Below are 25,669 nucleotides of genomic sequence, written 5' to 3'. Positions count from 1 at the left end.
TAGTTAATAGTTAATTGTTCAAGTGCTTCTGTAGGAAAAGCACTTTACTCCACATGGGAATGTCAGATGCATGCTTTGTCACTAAAAGTCTGCCACTGATGTTTTTCTTACCAGGTGTGGAAGTAGTTCATTGATCACAGAAGAGCCCATGGATGTGGCCTAATGTCAGCAGAACCGTCATGCTGTTTGGGGAATGTATTATCAGTTGTGTTTGTGTTGTAGATAAGGAGGCTTATGAAAGGAAACTATTGTATTTTGGGTTTTATTTGGAAGTAGATGAGAAAGTAACTTACCAGAAACTCAGTGTGAATACTGTTCTCACTAAATTTGGCTTAGCAGTCCTCCTAGCCTTGGAAATCAGTGTTTATGTTGCATATTGTATTCAAATCGGACATAAATTAAATGGAGAGATCTTCAGTCATGGCATTGTTAACTGGTTATAAGATTAGGTGAGCTCAGAGTAATTTCAGCAAGTAAATTTCATTAAAAAATTTTTGTCTAAAATCTAACCCTTCTTTTAGGCAAACTATTAAAATGCCTAGGATTCTTGTTGAATTAGCAAATTACCCTTTTTAAAAAAAAATTATTTAAGAGAGCACAAATGAGGGGAGGGGCAGAGAGAGAGGGAGAGAAGCAGAGCCCCTGTTGAGTGCAGAGATGCAGGGCTCGATCCCATGATCAGAGACCGTGACCTGAGCCAAAATCAAAAGTTGGACACCCAAATGACTGGGCCACCCAGGTGCCCCAGCAAATTTCATTTCTTATCAGAGACTGATTCTTCTATATGTATGTTATGTGGGTATCAGAGAGGGAGCAATTTGGCTCAACACAGGCTTTCTGTTTGTTTGTTTGTTTTGTTTTGTTTTTAAGATTTTATATTTATTTGACAGAGAGAGAGACAGCACAAGCAGGGGGAGCAGCAGGCAGAGGGAGAGGGAGAAGCAGGCTCCCCACAGCAGGAAGCCCACGGGCTCGATCCCAGAGCTCTGGGATCATGACCTGAGCGGAAGGCAGATGTATAACTGACTGAGCCACCCAGGTGCCCCTGAGCTGGGATTTTTTTTTTTTTTTAAGGCAGTGGTAACATTGGGACGCCTGGGTGGCTCAATGGGTTAAGCCTCTGCTTTCCGCTCAGGTCATGATCTCAGGGTCCTGGGATCGAGCTCTGCGTGTGGCTCTCTGCTCAGCAGGAAGCCTGCTTCCCCCTCCCTTTGCCTACCTCTCTGCCTGCTTGTGATCTCTTTCTCCGTGTCAAATAAATAAATAAAATCTTAAAAAAAAGACAGTGGTAACATTAAGAAGTTCTTTAATGGATTGATTTTAGCTAATTTGATTCACATTTTATTGTACAGCTCCTTTATAATAATGTTTGGTAAATATTTACTTCTGCTGGTGCTAGGTGCTGTGCTAGATGTGGGAGTAGAGGACAAAATGAAGGTTGCTTTGACTTTTGTCCTCTGGAAGCGTACTATCTGTCTATATTTGTGAAGAGAAGTAATGATAGTTGCCATTTATTTTGCAGTACTGTGTGCCAGCCACTGTGGCTTCTGCATTTTATTTCTAATCCTTACTATAATTCCAAAAAGGTATTATTGTTTCCATTTTACTGATGAAGAGGTAGAGAGGTTCAAAGAGGTTAAGAAACTTGCCCAAGGTCACACAGCTAATAAGCAAAAGAGTATCACTGATAATTACACATTCGGCAGGTATTAATACCTATAGGATGTTATTAGGAAACATGTAAATCTTAAGGCATGGAAGGAAGAGATTTTATGGAAAAATTATATATATAGTTATAATAAGAATAAAAACAGAAGCAAGAATTTTCTTATTCTGTACTATAATTGTGTGTCAGTTAACATTAGGCTATCTAGCTATATGAATAAAAGAGCACCAAGATCTCAGTGATTTAATACACTAAAAGTTTATTTCTTGTTAATAATAATCCTGATACAGGTCTGCAAATGTTTTTTCTTATTAATGACTCAGAAATCCAGGTTCCCTCCATTTTTATGAAATTACCATTTCTATATGTGGCTTCTGGGTCACACCCATGGAGAAGTACAATCATTTGATTGCAGACTAACTTGTAAATACTTTGACCTAAAAGTGACATGTATCACTCTTGCTCATATGTCATTGGCTAGAACTAGTCACATGGTCTTAACTAGCTGCAAGAAGGCTGAGAAGTTTAGTCCTGCCATGTACTCAGGCATGAGCAGAACTTTATATGGGCAAGCACCAAATATTTCTACCATGTATTTCGTAATTCAACGCCCTGCATGTTATTTGTCAAATTAACATAGTTTGCAGAGAGTCCTCAAATGAAAGCAAAGAATGATTATTTGTCATACTCAATAGACATATGATGGTTAGTCTGTTGATTTTATATTCATCTATAGACTGATAATGGAAGTTATCTTGAATTTAAGCCCTGTTCAGCATGATTAATTTTTAACTGGGAATTCATTTACTCCCACACATTTAAGTAGTAAAACCTTAATAAGAAAGATATGGCATATCACACACACATACCCACACTGGAATAATAAACAATCATAAAAAAGGATGCCATCTTGTCATTTGCAACAACATAGATGGACCTAGGGAGTATTCTGCTAAGTGAAATAAGTCAGAGAAAGACAAATACCATATGATTTCACTCATATGTGGAATCTAAAAAACAAAACAAATGAATAAACAAAAAGCAGAATGAGACCTATAAATACAGAGAACAAACTATTGATTGGCAGATGGAAGAAGAGTGGGGAAATAGGCAAAATGGGTGAAGGGGAATGGGCGATACAGACTTCCAGTTATGGAATGAGTAAGCCATGGGGATAAAAGGCACAGCATGAGGAATATAGTCAATGTTACTGTAAAAGCCTTGTGTGGTGACGGATGGTAGCTACACTTGTGGTGAGATAACATAACAGAGAGAGAAGTTGACTCACTATGTTATACACGTGCAATTAATGTAACATTGTGTGTCAACTGTACTCACGTGAAAAAAAAATTAAAGAATAAAATCTTAAAAATGTTGACTTAAGTACTAAATTGGAACATAGCTTCCCTTGTGATTAATGCCCTTGATTTTACTATGTTTATAGTGTAGATGGTGCCATCAGACTTCTATCATTTTATTACGTCAGTGTGTTTTTGCATCCAGCAAAATCTTGGAAAATCCTTAGCATATACATTTTATATTTTAGGAAGATTGAGATTTCTCTCTGTGCAGTGAAATTTGATGAGATCGGATGACCCATTGTTCAGAGTCATAGTAGTCCTTTTTCCACCTCATGAATAAAATGGCTGTGGAAACCCCCATGATAAAGCTGGTACCTTGCACCACAATTTGATAATGTGATCACACTTTCTTCTTAATAATGCTCTTGGTTTCATGTCCACAGCTTCAGTTATCATGTGTATTCTAAAGACTTTCAAATTTTTATTTATTTATTTATTTTAAAGATTTTATTTATTTTTGAGAGAGAGAGAGAGAGCATGAGCAGGGGAGGGGTCGAGGGAGAAGCAGACTCCTTGCTGAGCAGGGAGCCCGATGCAGGACTCAATCTCAGGAGCTCAATATCATGACCTGAGCCGAGAACAGATGCTTAACCATCTGAGCCACCCAGGCGCCCAAGACTTTCAAATTTTTTCTCCAGCCTAGTTATCTCCTCTTTGCTCCAAATCTTTATATCCAACTACATATGACTCTCCTCCCGTTCCAAATCTGATTTACAATCTTTCCTTGTGTTTTCCATCTTAGTGGGTACCATCACCATCCTGGTTGAAGAAACCAGGATATTTTCTTGGTATTTTGCTCTCCCCTCATCCTCCATTATCATCAATTCTGTCAGTATTACTTTCTAAATATCTCTCAGATCCATCCATTTGTCTCCAATCTGCTTCTACCGTGTTGGCCCAATCTATCATTATCTCTGGGCTATAACAATGCCTGCTTTTGTACGCTATACCAGGGATGGTGTTTTTGACATGCTTATCTGATTATGTCACCCCTCCCCCCCACTTAAATCCCATTGCTTTTGGGATTAAGATCTAAATCCTTAACTGGTATACAAAGCATTGCGTATTCTGCTTCCCATTTTCCTTTCCCACCTCATCTTGTACCTCTTTCCCTCTTTTGCTGTCTGCTGTGGGCTCCATTCAGTTCTGTGAATCTGATATACTTACTCCTGCCTCAGAACCTTTGTGCATGCTGCTCCATATTCTAGAACTGTGCTGTATAATGCCATAGTTGCTAACTACATGTGGCAATTAGAATGAAATAAAATCAAGAATTTAGTTTCTCAGTCCCACTAACTACCACTGTAAGTGCTCAGTATGACTAAGGGCTATCATATTGGACAATGAATATGCAGAACACTTCCATTTTTACACAAAATTCTATTGGACAACACTGTTGTAGAATATTCTTCGCCAGCTCCCACACCCTTCCTCCTGTGTAACTTTTTCAGGGAAGCCCTCCCTGTCCTCCCTTCAAATCCTAGTAGAGTCGATTTTCTTTGTATCTAAGTCTCCCAGCCAAAGACTACCATGAATACATCTGTAATCAGGATTACATTTATTTAGCCTGTTTAGCAGAAGACCCTTAGGGATGACTCAGTAAGACAGAGTTGGGAGGAGCTCTTCATAGTGTTTGGGCTTATACTGGGTAAGTGTAAGGAGGGATTCCAGAAGTGACAGCCAGCTCTGGACTGGATATGAGAAGACATTGAGGCTGCCCGGAAACTGGGTAACCATTGTTCAGGAAATGAGATGAGCAAAGCAGGGCTGAGGATGCCTTTGTCAAGAAAGCAGCAGTCTCTCAGAAAGAAGACATGTTACTCACTTTTGTGGCTGTGTTACTGTCTTCTGGGCTTCTGTTGGAAACATTCCTGTTGGCCTTGTCTGTGTGCCACTGAAAGTAGCGGTAGTCAGTGGGACTGGTTTTTACTTTCTCAATTGTGCTGTGCTCTCCTAGGGCTCTGTTGCTCTTCTCCAGAGTGCTTGCACACAGTCTGTAACTTTTTGAATGAATGACTTTTTAAGTAATGTGTTTCTTCTCCTAGACCAGAAGCTTCATGAGAGCAGAAACCTCTTTTGGTTCACTTTGGTACCCATAGCACCTAGCATGCTGCCTGATACAAAATAGATGCTCAGTCTTTATTGGAAGAATGGATGAATAAATAAATGAATAAGACCTAAAAAAAAATTGGGGCGCCTGGGTGGCTCAGTGGGTTAAAGCCTCTGCCTTCGGCTCAGGTCATGATCCCAGGGTTCTGGGATCGAGCCCCGCATCGGGCTCTCTGCTCTGCGGACAGCCTGCTTCCTCCTCTCTCTCTCTGCCTGCCTCTCTGCCTACTTGTGATCTTTGCTGTCAAATAAATAAAATCTTTAAAACAAAACAAAACAAAAAGACCTAAAAAAATTGGTGACTGATCAAAGTCATGGAATCAGAAAATCCTGGATTTTCTGACAGTTGAAGAATCATTTGTCTTTTTTTTTTAATTTTATTTATTTATTATTCTTAGCAGATATCTCTTCCTCCCACCCAAGAAAAACACTAGAATTCTAATATTTAAAATTTAAATATAACGCTCTAATACTGCCTGATATCTCAAGTCCTTTCAGGGTAGTCATTAAAATATATGTTATCATATGTTCTTTACTATCATTTTTCTCAATCCAAATGAAGAAAGGTATGGATGCATTATATCGAATCACAATAAGGTATAGTGATGTTGGCTGTCTGCCTGGGTTTTGGCATCCTACACATTATATTAAAAGGTTTCCAAGCAGTTGGTAAGTGTAACTAGAATGGCCCAAACACTTTGACTATAATTCTCAGTATTAAATCACGTAGAGCCAGATAACCTCTTAATGTGATCAGGTCTCATAAAGGATTGTGATATTTTCCAGGTGGAATATCTTTTTTTTTTTTTTTTAATTATAAAGACAATATAAAGGAATTCAGGATAAAATTTTGAGCTTGAAGCGCACCTGGGTGGCTCAGTTGGTTAAGCCACTGCCTTTGGCTCAGGTCACAATCCCGGAGTCCTGGGATCGAGTCCCTCATCGGGCTCCCAGCTCTGTGGGGCGTCTGCTTCTCCCTCTGACCTTCTCCCCCCTCATGCATGCACTCTCTCTCTCTCCCCAATAAATAAATAAATAAAATCTTTAAAGAAAAATTTTAAGCTTGAAGAAAGCAATATCCACATTGGTAACATGTCTACTATTTTTAGTTTTTCAGGTTCTTGTCCAAATGCAGTCATGTTTATTAGAGTAAGATTCTTTATTTTAGTCAGTATATAGTTGAAAGTCTTTGAATCTGAGCAGTTGTGGTATATCACACCTTCTCACACCACCTGGGGGATTAGAACCAGTGAATTTATAAATTCACTATGTCGTAGTGGGCAAGCCTACCCTTAAGCTTCAGAGTTCTGTGGCTTGCACAATAGATTCACTGAGGGCCATGTTTACTGGTACTGGTGCACCATGTGTTGTTATGCGTTACTGCATGTTCCTTCAAAGAAAACCTTGGAAGTGCATCTCCTCTATCTCTTCCTTAAATGCCCTTCTCATCATGCTACCCTTCTACTCCAAAATTTCCCAGTTCTTAGCTGTACTAAGTGTAAATACCTTTTCATCGATCAGCCCTGTCCAATAGAACTTTCTGCATTTTACAGGTGGGGAAAATATGGCCCTTGTCTCAGTTTATACAGGTAGCAGGTAAAAGAGTCAGAACTTGACATTGGATGGTCTTGCTCTAGAAGCTATGCCCCTAACCACTCTGAATACCACCCTGTGCTGTGTATGCTGTGTGGACTCTCTGTCATCAGTGTTCCATTAACTCAGAATTTGTGATTTTTGGAACGAGCATTGGAGATAATAGAAAATGGAAGAGATGTCTTACGTGTTTGAAGAAACAGGTTCCAGTACCTCCAGACACTTTTGCAACACGTGCAGGACATGTGAATATGGACATGTAAATAATATGCAAAGCACAAATGCCTCTTCTGTTGAGTGTAATTCTCATTGTGCACGTGGTATGCAAGTTCTGTGCACAGATGGTAACTCTTTTTGTTGTAGAAAACACAATACTAAAAAATATATTATCTTCCTTTCTGAAGTGAGGATAAAAGAGTTCGGGCACATTTGTCACTTTCCTTCCTGTTTTTGCATGATGACTTACCTATTTGTTCTAATTTGATGACTTTTAAATTTTGCAGAAATTCCGGAGTGCTTCAGTTGGGGCCGAGGAGTACATGTATGACCAGACATCAAGGTAGGCTACCCGGAGGTATCCCTAGATACTAATGAACTGATAACACTTGAAATGTACCCCCGAGTTACACTTTTGAACCTTTAAAAGAAAAATCTTTTCTCTATACAGTGACTTCTGAATTACTGTTTCCAGTCTTGACCTATAGTCTGAGGCCCACATCCTTTTTCTGTCCTTTTGTTGGTTAGATCTCTCTCCTTAGGTGGTTCTCTGAATCTCAGACACATGGACCTCCAACACAGCGTGTGAAAAAATGGGAACTCTTTGCCTTACTTTTTCTTTTCTTTCCTTTCTTCCCCACTTCTTTCACATCTGCTCTGCTTTTATTTCCTGTTGTGGCTAATGATGTCATAATGCCAGCTACCCACTTGAGAGGTGTCAAGATCTGCCTGACTTTCTGCTATGCTTTTATCACACTTGGCCAGGTGCTGAATGTTCTGTTTTACCTGTCCTGTCCCTTGCAACTTACTCCTGTTCATGTTCTGAACTGTTGTGATGTAACTTGATCTTCCTGCCAACACCTTCTCTTCCCTTCTGTTCTACTGTACATACTTAGCTACCTGCTATCATAACTCTGTGTTGCCTTCCATGTACAAGTAATGAGAGAGGTATGGGAATAAGATAGAACTTCTCCTTACAAGAGGCCCATAGACTTTTGGAGGGGACAGATGTAGTGATGGACAGTTGTGATACAGTTTGCTCAGTGCTGCTACAGAGGTACATAAACAGAAAGCCGAGAGGACTTAGAGGTCTCTGTGTGTGTGTGGTGGGGTTTGGGGTGGGGGTGGGGGAACAAAGCTTTCAGGGAGGGGCATTTGAACCAGATGTTGAAGGATCATGAGCAGGAGTTTTCCAGGGAAAGAAGATTAAGGGCATTTTAGGTAGAGGGACTAGATGATCAAAGAACTTGGTCATGAGCATGTTCATAGACAGGAGAGAATGGCAAGAAATGAACTGATCTCTCCCGTTTTACAAAGCTTATCAGTGATGTCACCATTTCAGACAGGATTAAACACAAATTACTTAAGAAGGTAGTCAGAGCCTTTACTTGCTAGTTCCTTTTTCCTTTCAACCTGGGGTCCACTGTATTTATTGCTTCTTTGCTTTTATGTGTGTGGCCCTCTTCTGTTCTCTCTGTTTCCACCTGAAGTCCTCCTAATCCTTCAGGGTCTTCTCCGACTTCAGGCTGCCCAGTCATTCTCCCCAGATCATCCAAGTCAGAATTTCAGTGTGTGGTGAGGTGGGGAACATAGAGTTCCAAATCACCTTCTAAAATGTGGAAATGCATATATAATTTGCATGCTATAAACCCCAATCACCCTGTAATCAGCTGTGAGGCTGGTGAAAAGAGCTTTGACCTACCAGTCACTTGACCTGCCTTGTCTTCCTATTGCTGTCATTGTCTCCTGGAGTGTGCAAGTTTTTCAGCTTCTCCTCACCTGTGAAATGAGGAAGGTGGTTTAATTTCCTGTGTTATGGATAGGCTTGGGGAGCACAACCCCCCCAAATTATATTCAAAACCATTTCTGTTCATACGTGCTTTTATCTGGGGGAGAGGGTTCACAGCTTTTCATGTTTTTTTTGTTTGTTTGTTTGTTTATTCGTTTTTTAAAATGCAGCCTGTGCCCCAGATAAGTTGCAGGCTGCTGATGTAGGTGATTCCTAATATTCTGTCCAGGTCTCAAATTTTGATTCAGTGGCTGTTTTGAAATTGCTTTTTTCAGGCAAAATGACAATGAAGTTGGTTCTGTCTTGAATGATTTATTTCCCACCCTGTTCTAAGATACATATTCTGGAATTTGCTTAGTTTCTCAGCTTACGAGTAAGGTTTTTATCATGAAAAGAGGAATATTATTGTGCTTTACAATTTCTTCGTCCTCATGAAAGTTATAAAAAATTAAACATTATAAGAGTCTTCCATAATCTTGTAAGCAGACCATTTTAAGAGGTGAACTTCGAGGCAGTTTTATACCTAGCCTTTCAAAAGACTGTGAAATTAAAGAGCTGAGAAAATAAGCCCAGGGAAGAGCTTCTGATGATTAAAAAGGTGCATGAAGCATTGGTATTGGATTATCACTAGAAGCCATCCTGCACTATAGCAGAAATAAATATTTCTGGAAGAACATATTAAACTTTTTGTTTCTTTCATTTTTAGAAAGATTGTGGTTCATACCTTTTGTTTATTTTAAATAATTGATATATTCCTCATGGTTGGGAAAATCAGTGTTTTTATTTTGTAAATTAACATTTTCAAAATATTAAGGAAATTGTGTAGAGCAGGGATTTGCAAACTTTCTGCAGTGGGTTACATAGTGAATATTTTAGATTTGGCACATTATAGATCACAACTACTGAACCCTGCTGTTGTACTGTGAAAGTAACTGTAGACGAGCCCTAAATGAATGAGCGTAGCTGTGTTCCAATAATAGGAACACAGGGAGGTGTTTACAATAATAGGCAGGGAGCTGGATTTGGCCAATGGAACAAACCTTGTTTGCAGACTCCTGATTTGGAGCAGTAGTGACCCTTTCATGAGTCCTTTTGCCATCTTAAAAACAGAAAACAGCAAAAAATAAAACCACAAAAAACAGAAAACAGCAAAACCAAGACTCTGTTATGGAACTAGATTCTCAGTAATGAATGTCCAAGTTTTAGACATTTTGAAATGTTTTCAAGGGGGATATCGCTATTTGCAACATCTTGGTGGTACAAAAAGAGGGTTAAGTATAGGTATGAACTGCACGAAAGCTTTCACACATTTGGCTTGCTGCTAGCAAGAAAGTGGCAAATCCTATCAATTCTTAAGCCTCAGGCATTACTGATTGCCATCTAAGACCTAACAGGTTCTCCTGGCACAGCCTTGCATAATTGGACAGGCACCTCATGGACTTTCTCCCCCTTCTAAACCATCTGGTTTATGAGCCACTATTAGAGATGTTATATACATTGCATTAGCGATGACCTTTGGTTCCGGTCACATCTCTTTTGCCATATGCCGTGTTTTGTCTCTGAAGTAGAGTAAATAGTGGTTCATATTCCTACAAAACGCTGTAAATGTGAGATTGATTAGGAAGGCAGAAATGTCCGAGCGAGTGAATCTGATCACTGTTTGCTTTCTGTTCACAGTGGCACATTTCAGTACACCCTGGAAGCCACCAAATCGCTTCGTCAGAAGCAGGGGGAGGGCCCCATGACCTACCTCAACAAAGGACAGTTCTACGCCATAACGCTCAGCGAGACTGGAGACAACAAATGCTTCCGACACCCGATCAGCAAAGTCCGGGTATGGGCCTCATGTCTCAAATAAAGAGCAAGAGGGATCACGTGAAGGGAGTTGCTACCTCGCAGTCTTGTGGAAGGGTGTGGAAAAAACTCCAAAATAAATAATTCTAGAACAAATATCAGAGAGTTGGAGCAGGAGAACTTACTGGCTTACAGTTTATCATTTTAATCAGTAACCAGTAAATGCCAGGGAGGGGACATGGTTGGGACATGCTTTCTGACCATGTCCAAGGAATTTTCCCAGCTTCCTTCATTGCCTTTGTGCTACTTAGTTGTTGTTCTTGTTTTCAATCAATTGATCTTAATTTTTCAAGCAAGTAGCTGTAAATCGGAGCTTATTTGTGGGCAGGGAAAGAGCTGCTGCTGTCTTCCGTATGGAAGGTGTGATTTATCCTGTGTCCCTGGGTCCTTGGCAGCTTGGTTTATAAAGCCTTCTGCAGCCCAGTGCTTGCTTACTCAGGAGTCAAGTGAGGCATGATATGATCCCTACCAGGACTGACTCGGTGGAATTTTCACCTTCACGAGTATCAGTTCTGTCTGTGGGAAATGGAACTGTGCTGGAAGCCGACCAGCTTTTGGCATTCTTGCTGCTGCCAAGAAGGGAGGAAACTGGTAATCCTTCTCTACTGAAAAGGAAAATCATAGCAGAGCTCTCTGAAAAGAGGTTGAAGGGCCTTCCTGCCCTATTGTAAAATGATTTATTTTGCATGTTCTGTACATGGTGCCAACCCTACCGTATTTTGTCCGTAGCTACTGCCTCCTAAGCCCTTCAGCACATTGAGACGAATGCGGTGCTGTGCCTAGAGCATAGGGAGTTCACTCCCACTCCAGACTTCCCTGCGAAGGGAACAAATGAAGTAGAAGAGAAAGAAGAGCATTTGGGCACCTGCTGGCCAGCTTGTCTGTTACTAGCTTTAGGTAAAACAGCTTCAGCGGTGATCTCTGAGACAGCTGGGGGTTCTGGCTGTGTTTCGGTGAGAGAGACAAGCAAGGATTGCTGCTCGTTCCTCAGCCCAGCAATTCTTCCTCCCTCCAGGCTGTCCGAGTCCCGGATCAGAGCTGTAGGAGGCAGGGCTGTTGAGAGTGAGAAGAAGATGTGGAGCTCATGTCCCACGCAAGGCTGAGCCTGTTGCAGGTGGAAAGGTGCCTGATGTGTTGTGTGCCTGCCAGGGAAATTGGTGTGTTCCTACCCCGTGGTCAAGGCTGTAGTGGAGGGGTGCCTTCCTCCTCCTCCTCCTCCTCCTCCGACCTCCTTCTCATCATCATCTTAATGGTGGAAGGATATAGTAACAATAACAATCATAATAGTAATAACAACAATAACAGTGGCAGAGAGATGCCATAATAACAACAAAAGCCACACAATAACAACTAATGTTTATTGGGTATATCTTCTATGTGCCAGGCACTATGTCAATTGCCATATATCTAGCAATTCCTTCGAAACTAACACCCCATGAAATAGGCACTGTTTTTATAATATTATAGATGAAGAAACTTGGCCCTTTAGAGGCTAGTAACTGGTCAAGCTTACATAGCTAAAATGTGAGGGAACCAGGATATATCCCAGGCAGTCAGATTCTTGGATTTATTCTCTTACTCACTAAGGTACACTGTGTTGAGAGACATGGAGGGCTAAAAGCCAGAGGCACCATTTTAACTCGCCAAGGGTGTTAGAGTGAAGTCTTTAAGAGAGGAGGGCTCATTTTAGCCAAAATGAAACAGATGGGAAGAAAATTTCCATAATAAATTATCTATATGATTTCAATGAAGCAGAATTCTTTTTTTTTTTTAAAGATTTTATTTATTTATTTATTTAACAGAGAGATTACAAGTATGCAGGGAGGCAGACAAAGGAGGAAGAGGAGGAGGCAGAAAGAGGAGGAAGCAGGCTCCCCGCTGGGCAGAGAGCCCAATGTGGGGCTTGGACCCAGGACCCTGAGATCACAACCTGAGCCGAACACAGAGGCTTTAACCCACTGAGCTACCCAGGCGCCTGAATCAGAATTCTTGAAGAGTCTCTGTACTGTCGTGGCCTTAGAATGCACCTTTTCAGAGTGCCGATGATGGTGCTGTTAAGAGGGTGTATATGAGATACACACTTCCTTGTAATTTACAAGACAGTTTTTAAAAAAACTGTTTATCCAGAATTTTCTTACCAGACATCCACATGTGAGGGTGTAGGGGTGTGAAGTCTAGCATATATATCCAGAGGTGGATCCCAGGCTAAACTGCCTCTGGCTTTTGGGATTGTTCTTACTCCTCAGCTCTGGGAGAGCAAGCAACCTGGAGGAAAGAGGGATGCACTTGGAACTTAACCGCATTAATTTTGGAGCACAGCGTTTTATTCTGAGTTCAAACATGTATGCTTGGTAATATAGCATTTTCAAACTGCCTTTCTTTTTATCGCTGAAGGCAGAAATTTGCAGACCAAGAATATGCCATTACTTAGGCTGATACAGTCATTTGCTAGAGGAAAAAAAACCCGTTATTTCTATTTGGAACAAAAGGAAATAAATACTAGGAGGCCATTCAGTGAACTTTTACATATACAGTAGTCCATCCTCCCCCCACCCTTATGTGGAGGAAGTACATTCTAGGACCCCCTAGAGGATGCCTGAAATGGTGGATGGTACCAAGCCATATATATGCTATTTCCTCTCCATACATCCCTATAATAAAGTTGAACTTATACAATAGCACAGTAAGAGATTAGCAATAACAGTAATAAAAATAGAACAGTTACAATACACTGTCGTAAAAGTTATGTGACTGTGGGGTTCTCGGTCTCTAAGTATCTTATTGTACTGTACTCACCCTTCTTCTGGTGATGATGTGAGATGATAAAATACCTATGTGATGAGATGATGTAACATGACGACATGGGTGTTGTGACCCTAATGTTAGGCTACTACTGACCTTTGGGTGATAAGAAGGCATTCAGCTGCTTCTAGATTATGGTTGACTAAATGTGGGTAACTGAAACCACGGGTAAGGGGGCAAGTGTAAGTGGCAAAGTCTGGGAAATGGGAGAGGGAAGAATGGAGAGCTTGGAGCTCATAGTTCCACCAGAGCGGTTCCCCCTCTTGTCACTTCTCCATGTACCTTTGAAGTTCCTGCTGCTTGTGAGTTCGAATAATACGGATATATATTTCTAAACTAGTTTTCCTAACAGACACCTGCTTTCTTGTGTAACAAATGCTCACACGTATTTTGGGAAGAAGCCAGATTTTGAATGGACAGTCCAACTGCAAGCATGTATATGACATCTATTATTTGTCAGGCAGTGGGGCTGTTGACTGAGTAATTATAAATAATTAAATAAATGGAGGGGGCGCCTGGGAGACTCAGGGGGTTGAGCCTCTGCCTTCAGCTCAGGTCATGATCTCGGGGTCCTGGGATCGAGCCCAGCATGGGGCTCTCTGCTCCTCTGGGAGCCTGCTTCCCCCTCTCGCTATCTCTCTGCCTGACTCTCTGCCTACTGTGATCTCTCTCTGTCAAATAAATAAATAAAACCTTAAAAAAATAATTAAGTAAATGACTCAAAGTGTGCAAAATGCCACGAAGGAGAAGTTAATAAGGAATGGGAATCAATGAAATACTCTGGAATAGTAGGAAAATATCTAAGAAATATTTTGGAATATTTGGAATAAGAAGGAGAGAGCCAGTATCTCTGATATTGGAGTTAAAAGGATTTTGGGGTGTTCATAACTTCTCTCTCTCTTTTTTTTTTAAGATTTTATTTATTTATTTGACAGAGAGAGATCACAAGTAGGCAGAGAGGCAGGCAGAGAGAGAGGAAGGGAAGCAGGCTCCCTGCTGAGCAGAGAGCCTGACATGGGGCTCGATCCTAGGACCCTGGGATCAGGGCCTGAGCCGAAGGCAAAGGCTTTAACCCACTGCGCCACCCAGGCGTCCCTGTGTTTGTAGCTTCTCTTATCTCATATGTGACAGTCAGTTAATGTGTATGTAGTTTATTGAGGGTTTTTATGATTTAGAACCAGAATGGGCTTTGGAGTCTTATTTCTACAAGATAGAATTAGTTTTTCAAGCAAGTACATCCAAACTGTGTGGAAATAAATAAAATAGTTGACCTTGTCTCTTTTGGTCTGTGCAATATGTGTAGCTGAGATCTATGTTCCTCAGGATGAACTCAGTTTGTAGTATTTCTCTCATTACTCCAGCATTTCAGCCTGAGGCACTTAATTAGGCTAGAAACAGATGCTTGCTTCTTTACACATGGTGCCAAATCCTTCGTTTAAGAATACAAAATTTAAAAAATGTGTTTGTTTTCAGTACCAAAAAAAGGATGTTTTTGGTATTCCCACTCACCTCACAAAACAGTAAATGTGCTGTTAATTGGTTAATTTGGTTGTTTATGACTCATGGTAAAAATGACGTGGGGCCACCTGGGTGGCTCAGTCAGTTAAGTCTCTGACTCTTGATCTCAGCTCTGTCTTGATCTCGGGTTATGAGTTCAAACCCCGCGTTAGGCTCCATGCTGGGTGTGGAGCCCACTTAAAAAAAAAAAAAAAGATGATGCAGGGGGGCACCTGGGTGGCTCAGTGGGTTAAGCCTCTGCCCCTGGCTCGGGTCATGATCCCAGGGTTCTGGGATCGAGCCCCATGTCAGGCTCTCTGCTCAGCGGGGAGCCTCCTTCCTTCCTCTCTCTCTGCCTGCCTCTCTGCCTACTTGTGATCGCTCTCTGTCAAGTAAATAAATAAAATCTTTAAAAAAAGAAAAGAAAAAAAAATGATGCAGGGTTCTTTTTTCTGTGAACTGTTCTCATTCCCCACACATTTTTTAAGTAGACCTGTTTTTAAACAAAAACCATGCAGCTGAGCTTGTCTGGGCTTTTGTCAAGCAAGATATGCAACGCTGTAGAAACACAGCTCTGGTAGAACTGCTGGAAGTAAAGGCTGTTCAGACACAGAGGCACCCAACAGAAAGTAAGATGCATGGTTCTCCCTTCTGCAGAGCGTGGTAATGGTGGTCTTCAGTGAAGACAAAAACCGAGACGAACAGCTGAAATACTGGAAGTACTGGCACTCCCGGCAGCATACGGCGAAGCAGAGGGTCCTTGACATTGGTAAGTTGACCTTGACCTCCCTGCGTGGTCTTAGGTAAACTGACATGTTGTCTTGCTGCCAAGGAGAGTCCAGCACACAGCTCATAGCTGGGACCCACGTAGCTCTTGGGAAGATATGCCAGGCACTAGTCTGGGCACTTTTCCTTTGTTAGTACGTTTAGTACAAATCAGGCGGAGATAGCAAAATCAGACCGAGCTGAGTGCAAAGCACTGTTTGTTCTATGGCAGCCGGCTGTGACTTGTATAGTAATAGTGAAACATTTGGATTTGCAAGGACTATGTCAGTTTCTAAAACATGTCTCCGTGCCCTAGACCAGATGCACTTCTGTCCCCCTGTGACATGAGTAACCTCACAAGTAACCTTTGGCTCTAAGGTACTTGTGAAGGTCACATGACTGCAAAGTGGGTTCTGGTTCTCTTAATTCTCTGGACCCTGTCCCTTTAGCGCCAACACATGCCTGCTGCTGATAGTACTAGGTGGTCTGGCAAATGAAACCTTTGAGAGATCTTTTCCAGCAGTAGGAGGAACGGATCTGGCAAGTACAGTTTCTCGGTGTATTCTTAAACACGACGTCTGTTCTCTAGAGCCTGGTAGTCCCCTGGGTTAGAAACCCTGGGTGGGACTCCGGGTTCTGCCAGGAAGACAGAGTCCGTGCCAAGTGGTCCTGTGGTGGGAATTTGTTGCAAAGATTGAGAGGGCTGAAGGCACGGTGAGGCAGTCTGGAGATGAGCAACAGCAAGACTGCGCTGCTATTAGCTGCAGGCCTGGAGTGTCAAAGAGGAGGTTGAGGGTGTTGGGGGAGCCCCCCCAGCAAGATCTCGAACCGTAGTGGGGGCTGCCTCAGTAGGAGCTGGGACCACAGACAGAGCAGCTTTGCAAGAGGAGAAAGAACAACAGAGGAGTCACTGCCAGACACACCTCTCAAAGAATGCCAAGAGGGAGGAGGAGAAGGAATGCCCTGTGTTCTCCCTGTCTCCTGCTCTCCCCCCAGTGCTTTCCAAGGGCCAAATGTTCCCTGAAGCCACTGGGTACGTGATCCTAGCAAATGTGGTTTGCAGGACTCACCCTCCGGGATACAGAGTAAGACAAGGGAAGTCAGGGATGGAATCTTGAAAGTTTCTAGAGATTGCTTAAAAATGCTGACAGTAATATATGTGTTTCTAATTAATTTTAATGCCTTATATGCTGTTTTTTTTTTTTATAAGAAATAAGTCATATCTGTGGGCTTTCTTACCTCGTTTTGCAAAGCAAAAGGCTGCAGTCCCAGGGAGTGTAGGCAAAGTAAAGGTTTCCGTCTTGTCGGGTATCAGAAAGTATTACTGAGCCATTAAAAGGTATTACTGAGGGCGCCTGAGTGGCTCAGTGGGTTAAGCCGCTGCCTTCGGCTCAGGTCATGATCTCAGGGTCCTGGGATCGAGCCCCACATCGGGCTCTCTGCACAGCAGGGAGCCTGCTTCCTCCTCTCTCTCTGCCTGCCTCTCTGCCTACTTGTGATCTCTCTCTCTCTGTTACATAAAGAAATAAAAAAAACTTTAAAAAAATAAAAGGTATTACTGAGCCATTTCTTGGACTTCTTACACACTGCAGTGATGGATTTTTTCAGCCCTCCCATCTCATCCTTGCCAGTGTCCCTTGACCAATGGCAGAGAGGTTAGTGATTACGCGAGGGTTAGAGACTCACAGTAAAATATATTGAAACTAATTGTTGGTTTATCCTGCAAGATGGCCACACCCCTCCTTGCCTCAGTGCATGCCCGTGTGCGCGTGCCCCCCTTCCTATTAGCTAGTCAAACATGTTTATCTAATAAACCAGCAAACTGAGGCCCAGTGAGGCCCACTGACCCGCTTTTCCAAGTGATTTATCCTCAGATAATTAGTGCAAGAGCTAGGATAAGACAGTCTTCTTCGGGGCGCCTGGGTGGCTCAGTGGATTAAGCCGCTGCCTTCGGCTCAGGTCATGATCTCAGGGTCCTGGGATCGAGCCCCGCATCAGGCTCTCTGCTCCACAGGGAGCCTGCTTCCTTCTCTCTGCCTGCCTCTCTGCCTGCTTGTGATCTCTCTCTCCGTCAAATAAATAAATAAATCTTTAAAAAAAAAAAAAAAGACAGTCTTCTTCACCCAGCTCATATACAGAAACTAAAAGATCGATTGACTAGGACAAGGGAGTGGGGATACTTGCCTTGACCTGTTTGTAGCCTTCAACATAGAACTCAGAGGAACAATTTTACTTTATTTGAAAAGTTAGCCTTATAATTATTACCCAAGAAAATGAGAGGAGCAATTAAATAAAAATATGGACTAGGTCCAAATAAGGTAAATAATAAAAGCATTTTACTGGCTTACCTGTTGGTTCAGCTTTGATATTGTTATAAGGTTTCCTTTTCTTAGACCAGAATGATTTCTCAGCTCACCCAGGACTTCAGATCTTATCTCTCTTCTATTTTGCCTCTTGCCTGCCTTCGGACTTCCTCTGTAACCCTTTACACATGCATTTGCACACACATGCACGCACATGATTTATCTTTGAGACTTAGGACTTTTACTAAGAAGCTTTGTGGCTCCTTGGGCCACCTGCTCTGAACCTGAACCCAAGGAGTATTAAATCAGTCCTTTAGCTTCAAAGGGCAAATTGATTTTCTGACCACAACCTCGACCTGACAGCTCCTCACAGAGGATGAAGAAATATGCAAAAATCTTATATAATTCATTCCTCTATTAGACTTACAAAAAAAAACCCAAGCCATGTGTTCTTCTGCCAGTGGTTAATACCATCTCCAGCATAAAGAGGGAGCTGACACCGGGATGGTGTGTACATCCGTGTGTGACTCACACCGTCAGCGGGTAGCTCTGGAGTGCAGTGCTGAGGATGTTGGTAAAGGCTCTGCCTTGCTTGCACCAGCGGTTAGCAATGCCTACTGACAGTGGAGGGAGGTTGAAGGGTCTATGTGCCTGTAGTTGTCGGTGTGGGTTGAGAACCTTCTAGTAGCCGAAAGAAAAAAAGGAAGAGTCCAATGTTTTAAAATGTATTACCTTTCTTAACTTCCACAAAGCTGGAGGTTACAGTCAGGGCTCACGGTTGCAGTTTCCAAATCTCCACCCGTCGCTGTGGTCCCCAAGTTCAACTGGGCCCTCTAGGTAGTGACCTTGAAGCTGGAGTTAAAGACTGAGATAGGGCTCCTTTCACTAGAGGAGAGATTCATAACCTGTGGTCTTCAGAGTCTGTGGGTGGACTTAGGGGAACCTCCAGCTTCTAAAGTTACGCACAATACACTTTTGTGTGTAGAGGTGTGTGTATTCTTTCTTCTCATTTTTCAGGGTTCCTGGGATAAGCAGCCCTCCTCCAGCTCTCTCTCTCTACCGCCACTCCAAGCAAAGCCCAGTGGAGCTTTCACCTCTCTTTGTATCTTTCCTTGTTCCACATCCCCTCAGCACTCATGCTTAAGGATTGCTCTGTGGTCTCATGAACCCCGTAATGACAGCTGGCGAACATTCTACATCTTTCCTGACATACACTTATCTCACTCGGGTTAGAACGTTGGTTGTTCTTCAAGGCTGCTCCTCATCTCCCACATACTTCTGATCCTCTGAGTAGCTCCGACCAGCCGGTACTGCTGGTTGCCAGATGGGGAGAGGCCCCTCAGTGTCCCTGATGGAGTCCTTTTCATGGGTCTCTGCAAAGGAGAGTGGGAGCCTGAGGGCCTGGGGTGTAGGGAAGGAGGCCGTTCTCAGAGCACGTGAAGCCTTGGCTCCCAGGTTCCCTGTATCCTAATTGACGTGCCCAGTGAGGCTGCTTCTGCATCACACCAGGCCTGGCTCTCCTCGGACACATACTCACACATTACCTGATTTATTCCTCACGTTTTGCAGGTCTTTGCTTGTTGTCACTTATCAAAGAGACCTTCCCCGTCACCTTACCTAAATGGCACACCCTCATCACTCTCCATCCCCTTTACCTTTATTTCACAGCAGACCGTGCATCACTACCCTACATGGTACTTACGTATGGATGTTTCTGTTTCTCAGTGTGCCCACTCTCCAGTCAGAAGATAAAGCCCATGAGGGCAGACCCTTGTCTGGTTTAGCACAGGGCCTGAGACATGGTGAGCTGTCAATATTTCGCAAATGAATGAGTGAATGAATGAACCCATGTGTGGATAAAACTCTTACCACACTGACGGAAGGCATTTCTCTGGAAGAAGTGAACTCTCTTAATGATACCCGTGTGTTCCTTGTCTTCTGTGTACCAGGCTCTTTCTGGTGATCATATATAAATGCTGTCTGTCCTCAAAACTCATTTTGTTGTTCAAAAACCGAGGTGGTAAACAGTAAAGAATTTTACCCAAGGTCATGTTCCTGGTAGGTAGTGTCGTTGGGATGGAACCCCAAGAGTGCCTGAATTTGCACTCCTCGTTTTTTATTATTCTTTGTCCTCGCACCACTGTACATCAAATTTATATGGCAACCCCTAGGTAGTTCTTGGCCCCACTAGGCCCTGATGATTTGTAGAGTGACTGCAGACATCCGGGACCGGACCTCGCGTGGACGTCCTGCGTCTCCCTGCTGTGCCTTCCTCTCCAGATGTTAAGAACGTTTTGCAGTCTGGCTGCTGCTACTTCTTACATTTCTGAAAGCCAGTTCAGATATGTGGTTCTTGTACATTAGGCCATAAACTATTTCGTTTGGGGGAGGGGAGAAGGAAACATTAGCAATTAGTTCTTACTTGATAAAAGTAAAACAAACAGACCTTGGCCCCAGTGGCTCCTGCTGCTTTTCAAAGCACGAACGGAGTTCTTCAAGCCTCACAAGTTCTTTCTTGTGAGCTCGTTGAATAACAACAATTACTCCAGGTCATAAATGAGTTTACATTCTGCAGCCCAAGGAGCATTCCTGTGCCAATTAGACCTCAGACCTCCTGTATGGAAGGAGCCACTTAGCCACTTAGGTTGTTTCTGTTGTTGCTCGTCTCTGATTGTGGATGTCCCTTCTTAAGGACATTGAGTTAGCACTGGTCCCAGGGTGCCTTGCAGAAAGGCATAGTTACTCCATATTCATTCAGCGAACAGGCCAGTCCTTTTACTAGAACTAGTGATTCAGAGGTAATTAGGACAGGACCTCTGTCCTCAAACTGCTCAAATCTGGAGGTAAGACGGTGAGTGGCTAAGATATCACACAGTGAGTGGTGTCTTGGAGGGGCGCTTCCCTGAGGAGATGTTTCTGAAACCCTTCTGAAAGGACAACAAGCGCACGTGAGGTCAACAAGGTGGGGGAGGGTGCTGCAAGCCAAGGAAACAGCACAGGCTCGCACAGGAACCAGCGCAGAAGAACCAAAATGAGATTGGCAGATAAATTCCATCAAGTCTGATGAGATTGTCAGCACGGATGGGAGAGGGTGGAAACTGTCAGACGTAGTGGTGAGAGTGTTCCTTGATTGAGCTAATATGGACAGTGAGGTGAAGGAAGAAGTCCTGAGTGGAGGGGATAAGGAAGCAGGGTTTAGTAGCTGTGGAAAGGCTTGCTTTTTATTTTTTATTATTTTTTTAAATTTTATTTATTTATTTATTCTTTTTTTAAGGCTTGCTTTTTATTTTTTATTTTTTTTAAATTTTATTTATTTATTTATTCTTTTTTTAAGGCTTGCTTTTTAAAGGGAATCGGAGGGGTGCCTGGGTGGCTCAGTCGATTAAGTGTCCAACTCTTGGTTTCTGCTCCGGTTGTGATTTCTGGGTCATGAGACCGAGCCCCACGTTGGGCTCCATGCTGAGTGTGAAGTCTGCTTGAAATTCTCACTCCCTCTTCCTCTGCCCCTCCCGCTTGTGCTCTCTTTCTTCCTCTCTAAAATAAATAAACGAATCTTTCAAAAAGGGGGCGGGTAACGTAGGGTGACAGATATGTGAAGCATAGATGGGATTTGCTGGTCTCAGGCTCTGAAAAGAGTCCTGGGTAAAGCTGTTTTCCACGTGGTGCAGGCTGAGACTCCAGGCCTCCTATGAGGGCTAATCAAGCCTAGCACGGCATGTGGTTTCCAGGCCCTGGGAGGCTGTAGGCGTTAGAGGGCCATTGACTCATGCCACCTGTGTCCCAGTGGCAAACCTGCGCCACAGGGGGAACGTTTGGGAAATGCTATCTCAGGGTCTTCCCAGAGGAGCAACACCACAGCCTCATCACAAATGTTGAGGGTGATTAAGCTCAGGCTTTTTCTCCCTTGGCCGCTTTAACGCTATTTGGGCTTCATAAAGCCTTGTTGTACAGTTTTGTTGGGGAGATAGTCAAATGTGTGTGTGTCTGTACTTTTTTATATTGAGCTGAAGCATGCATACCTAGTTTTTAGTTAATCCATGGTTTTCTATTGTTGAACTGAGTGAATTTTAGAAATCCAAGAATACCTAAGAGCATGGTAATAAAAATTGTACCTGTGTGTCGTCATTCATCCAAGTGGGTATAGTCCACCTGTACATCCGTCTCCCCAGATTGCTGATAAGTACAGTTGGAGGGGAGTGTGTGGAAATAACAAGCAGATAGAATGTTGTAACGAAATGGCATTTCTCTGTAATGAGGTGCAGGACTTGAACTCAGAGGCTTTGGGTAGCCAGGGAGGGTTTTGGCCGCACTGTGGAGGGATGATATCTGTACGGCAGAGGGGTGAGTCCAGGCCCGCATGGGGGACAGGGTGAAAGGAGGGAGAGTCGGGCAGTGGGAAGACCAGTGAGAGCCAGGTGAGTGACGGAGTGCACCCAGAGGAGCGCGTTTTAAAGGGGGAGGATGCAAAGAGACAAATTATAGATCTGATAGATCCTCTGTGATGACTGACTTTGGAGAGAAAGATGTAAAGGATCGGATCACAGAAGAGAAGTGGGGCCTTGCTGACTAATTGGGGGTCCTGCTCCTAGGCAGGGGTATCCGGAGGAGGGACATGGCCAGGAAGGGCACGCTGGCGAGGGGCAGTGTTCAGCCGGGGCAGGAGGACTTGGAGGCACCGTCTGTACACAGAGTAGGTGGGACTGACCCACAACTTGTCTGCATGTTGAGGTTATCTGGTTCTGTGCAGTGTGAGCCGTTTAACAGAATATTCCAAATGAACCACAAATGACAAAATGAACTGGACTACATATCAAGCTTCCTCCAACAGTGGATAATTGCAAAACCACTCTCTGGGGAAGGCCCATTTTTCCTCCCCCGCCTTTTGTTTTCCCATTTGTTTCCTTTCAAGGGGGGAAGGAAAGTTAGGAGGTTGAGCAACTAAAATTAATTTTATAGAAGGAGAGCCAGAAGCTACGATAGATACATTGAAGCACGGTCACATATAGTTTCTATCTTCCAAACAGAATTAAGGCTTACGTTACTGCCTTACAGTGCAGATGTTCCAGAACAAGAACCGTGGTTTTTGCATCTTGTCAGTGGGTGGTGTGGATTGTAACGTGATGACGCTGATTCCACAGGCCTATTCAGATAAGCCTCCTTACTTTACAGTCACATCCATGAGCTGTTATTGATATCAAATTGTAGTTAATCGTGAAACCAACTATTTGCTCTTCATTCCGTCTCTCTCTTCAGTCGATTCGCAATAATCTTTCCCTGTATCGGGATGTGTCAATTCTGTTGTTACTATTAATGCTGTAGCTTTCCATGGTAATGAGCAGGCAATTATAGTTCATCTCCGATTATTAGCATGTGATTATCGGATTTTCATCTGTGCCCTCATACGAATCTTTCTTTAGAGCCAATTTTTAAATTACCAGTTTTATGTTAAGGTTAAGCTTTTCTTGAACACTTGAGTTCCAGCGAGAAGGAAACATTTTTTGAAGTTTAGTTCTCAATAGTTTTCTTTGGGGGTTGAAGATAAACCTTTTCAAGATTCTCCAGCACAGAATTTTGCTGTGAATTACTCTGCTTAGCTGTTCTGTCCAGGCCCAGGAGCCTTTCAAATAGGAATTGTGATTAAAATTAAGTAACAGCTCTCTCTCTCTCTTTTTTTGAGTTTTCTAGAGGAGGCTGGCTTCGGATGTGCCCTAGAAGGGTGCTTTCTTGCAGGTCTTACTGCCAAACCTGAGCTGGGCCACCCAGTGCTGTGCAGAAGCGTGGGAAGGTGGAGATTCGGGTGGTGGGTGGGAGGCAGCTGCTGACTCTCCGAGGGTGGGGTGAGGTCAGGTGCCAGGTCATCTGCGTGGGGTCGAGGCCGAGGACACGAGAGTGCCCTACAACTCGCCTTTCTCTTGGCTGGGGTGTCCCACCGACCATTTAGTTTTCATCTGTGGAGGGCTCTCTCCAGAATCAAACAGATCTGCTCTCTTCCTGTAGTCAAGAAGATGTGGGTCTTCACTTCTTTAAAGATGACTCCGTTAAGTGGAATTTCGAATTTTGATCCTGGATGATTTTCTGAATAGATATGAAAAGTAAATCGGACTTAGAATAAAACAAAACCTCTTGAGAGCCCCTAACATTAAGAGTGTAATCACAGGGCTGCTGTGGTCAGGGCTGTGAGTCAGAGGTGAGTTTGGAAGGGCAGCCTTGATCCCTGCTTCCTCCACAGCAGGGAAGAGGTGGGGTGGGGGGGGGGCAAGCACCACTCAGCAGGGGTCCTCCCCTCCCCCGCTCTAGACGCATGTGTGGTACCTTCTGCTCTGAGCAATGTGTTGTAGCCACAGTGGCAGAACATTCCTTTTCATCTTCAACTTTGGTTAGAAAAACAGTTATGTGATAAGCATGTAGGAGGCTAATTAAGGTTATATGTTTTAAAACATTATAAAGTGCAAGTACTCTTCAAAGTTTATTCTTAGTTCAGACAGAACATATTGATTTTCAGTGATCACGGAGCCACCATGGGTTTTCATTTATTGCAGTGCGTGTCTCACTGTGAGTCCTAGAAGCTCATTCTGTTGGGACGACAGCTCTGGGGAGAAGCACTTCCTGCTCAGCTGTGTGCTATGACCCAGGGGAACCCCCACCTTCCCACCAGCAAAGGGTCCAGAGCAGAGCTAGAGTTCACAAACTGCCCATGTCCAGGCCCTGATTCTTGGAGACTCTCTTTGAATTATTAGCTGGGTCTTCCTCTTTCTTCCACTCTACGTTTCTTAAAAAAGATGTCCACTAGCCCACATCCATACCACTAATGTCTCACCATCCAGTTTAGCCTGGTTTTTATTAAAAAATTTTTTAAAGATTTTATTTATTTATTTATTTATTTATTTGAGAGAGAGAGAGAGAGAGTGTCCAAGGAGGGGGAGCAACAGGCAGAGGGAGAGGGAGAAGCAGGCTCCCCACTGAGCAAAGAACCCGACCTGGGACTCAATCCCAAGACCCATGACCTGAACCACAGGCAGAAGCTTAACTGACTGAGCCCCCCAAGTACCCCCTATTAAAGTTTTTTAATACCAAGTCTACAGGCCCTTTTTTGGCCCCTCACTAGTTTTCCTGGTTACTTGCAACCTCTTCTTTGTTCCTCTCTATAGCCCTCCTTGTTTAGAATGTCCCTCCCTCCCTCCTTGACCTGGCAGACATTTTACCCCTGAAGACCTGGCTCCTCAGTCCCCACTTGGATGGGATCTTCCTCGACTTTAAGGGAGAGTCAGCGGCTCCCACTATGGGTTTTGGTTTCTCTCTAGTCAATAGCACTTTGCTGTGTTTTACCTGGTTCATCCATGTACATTCTGTCCATCTCACTAGGTGCTGAACTTCTTGGATGGAGAGAGAATTTTTTAACCTTTCTATATACCCAGCACCTAGTACAGAGCCTGACATAGCATAGATGCTCACTAGTGTTGACGAGTTGATGAACACACTGTCATGTATGGTTTTGTGTTTAGGTAGGAACAGTTATGGTAAACAGGCGTGGGTCTCATTACGTGAGAAATACAGCTGGGGTGGCACTTTCTCCTCTTTCATGCTGAAAGAATAATTTTTGGTAGTATTTTTCTGATGTCAGGAGGCTAGATGTGTACTTGGTACCTTAATTTTTTAGATTTTAAATATTATTTTTTATACCACAGCCATTTTGATGAAACTAGCTTAATAACTA

General features: G+C 43.2%; 1 protein-coding gene across 3 annotated transcripts in view; it reads left to right on the top strand.

The window, feature by feature from the left end:
* GRHL2 (grainyhead like transcription factor 2) overlaps positions 1-25,669 on the top strand; it is a 161,681-nt gene that overhangs the window by 61,024 nt on the left and 74,988 nt on the right. For all 3 annotated transcript variants that reach the window (XM_046027396.1, XM_046027389.1, XM_046027404.1), the window contains exons 5-7: positions 7,233-7,288; positions 10,412-10,568; positions 15,545-15,656. In XM_046027396.1, coding sequence (XP_045883352.1) covers positions 7,233-7,288; positions 10,412-10,568; positions 15,545-15,656 — 325 coding nt within the window. The remainder of the gene's footprint in view (positions 1-7,232; positions 7,289-10,411; positions 10,569-15,544; positions 15,657-25,669) is intronic.

The sequence above is a fragment of the Meles meles genome, chromosome 1 (genome assembly GCF_922984935.1).
Source record: "Meles meles chromosome 1, mMelMel3.1 paternal haplotype, whole genome shotgun sequence".
Taxonomy (NCBI): Eukaryota; Metazoa; Chordata; class Mammalia; order Carnivora; family Mustelidae; genus Meles; species Meles meles.
The sequence above is the reverse complement of the archived record's forward strand: the minus strand, read 5'-3'. Positions and strand labels throughout refer to the sequence as shown.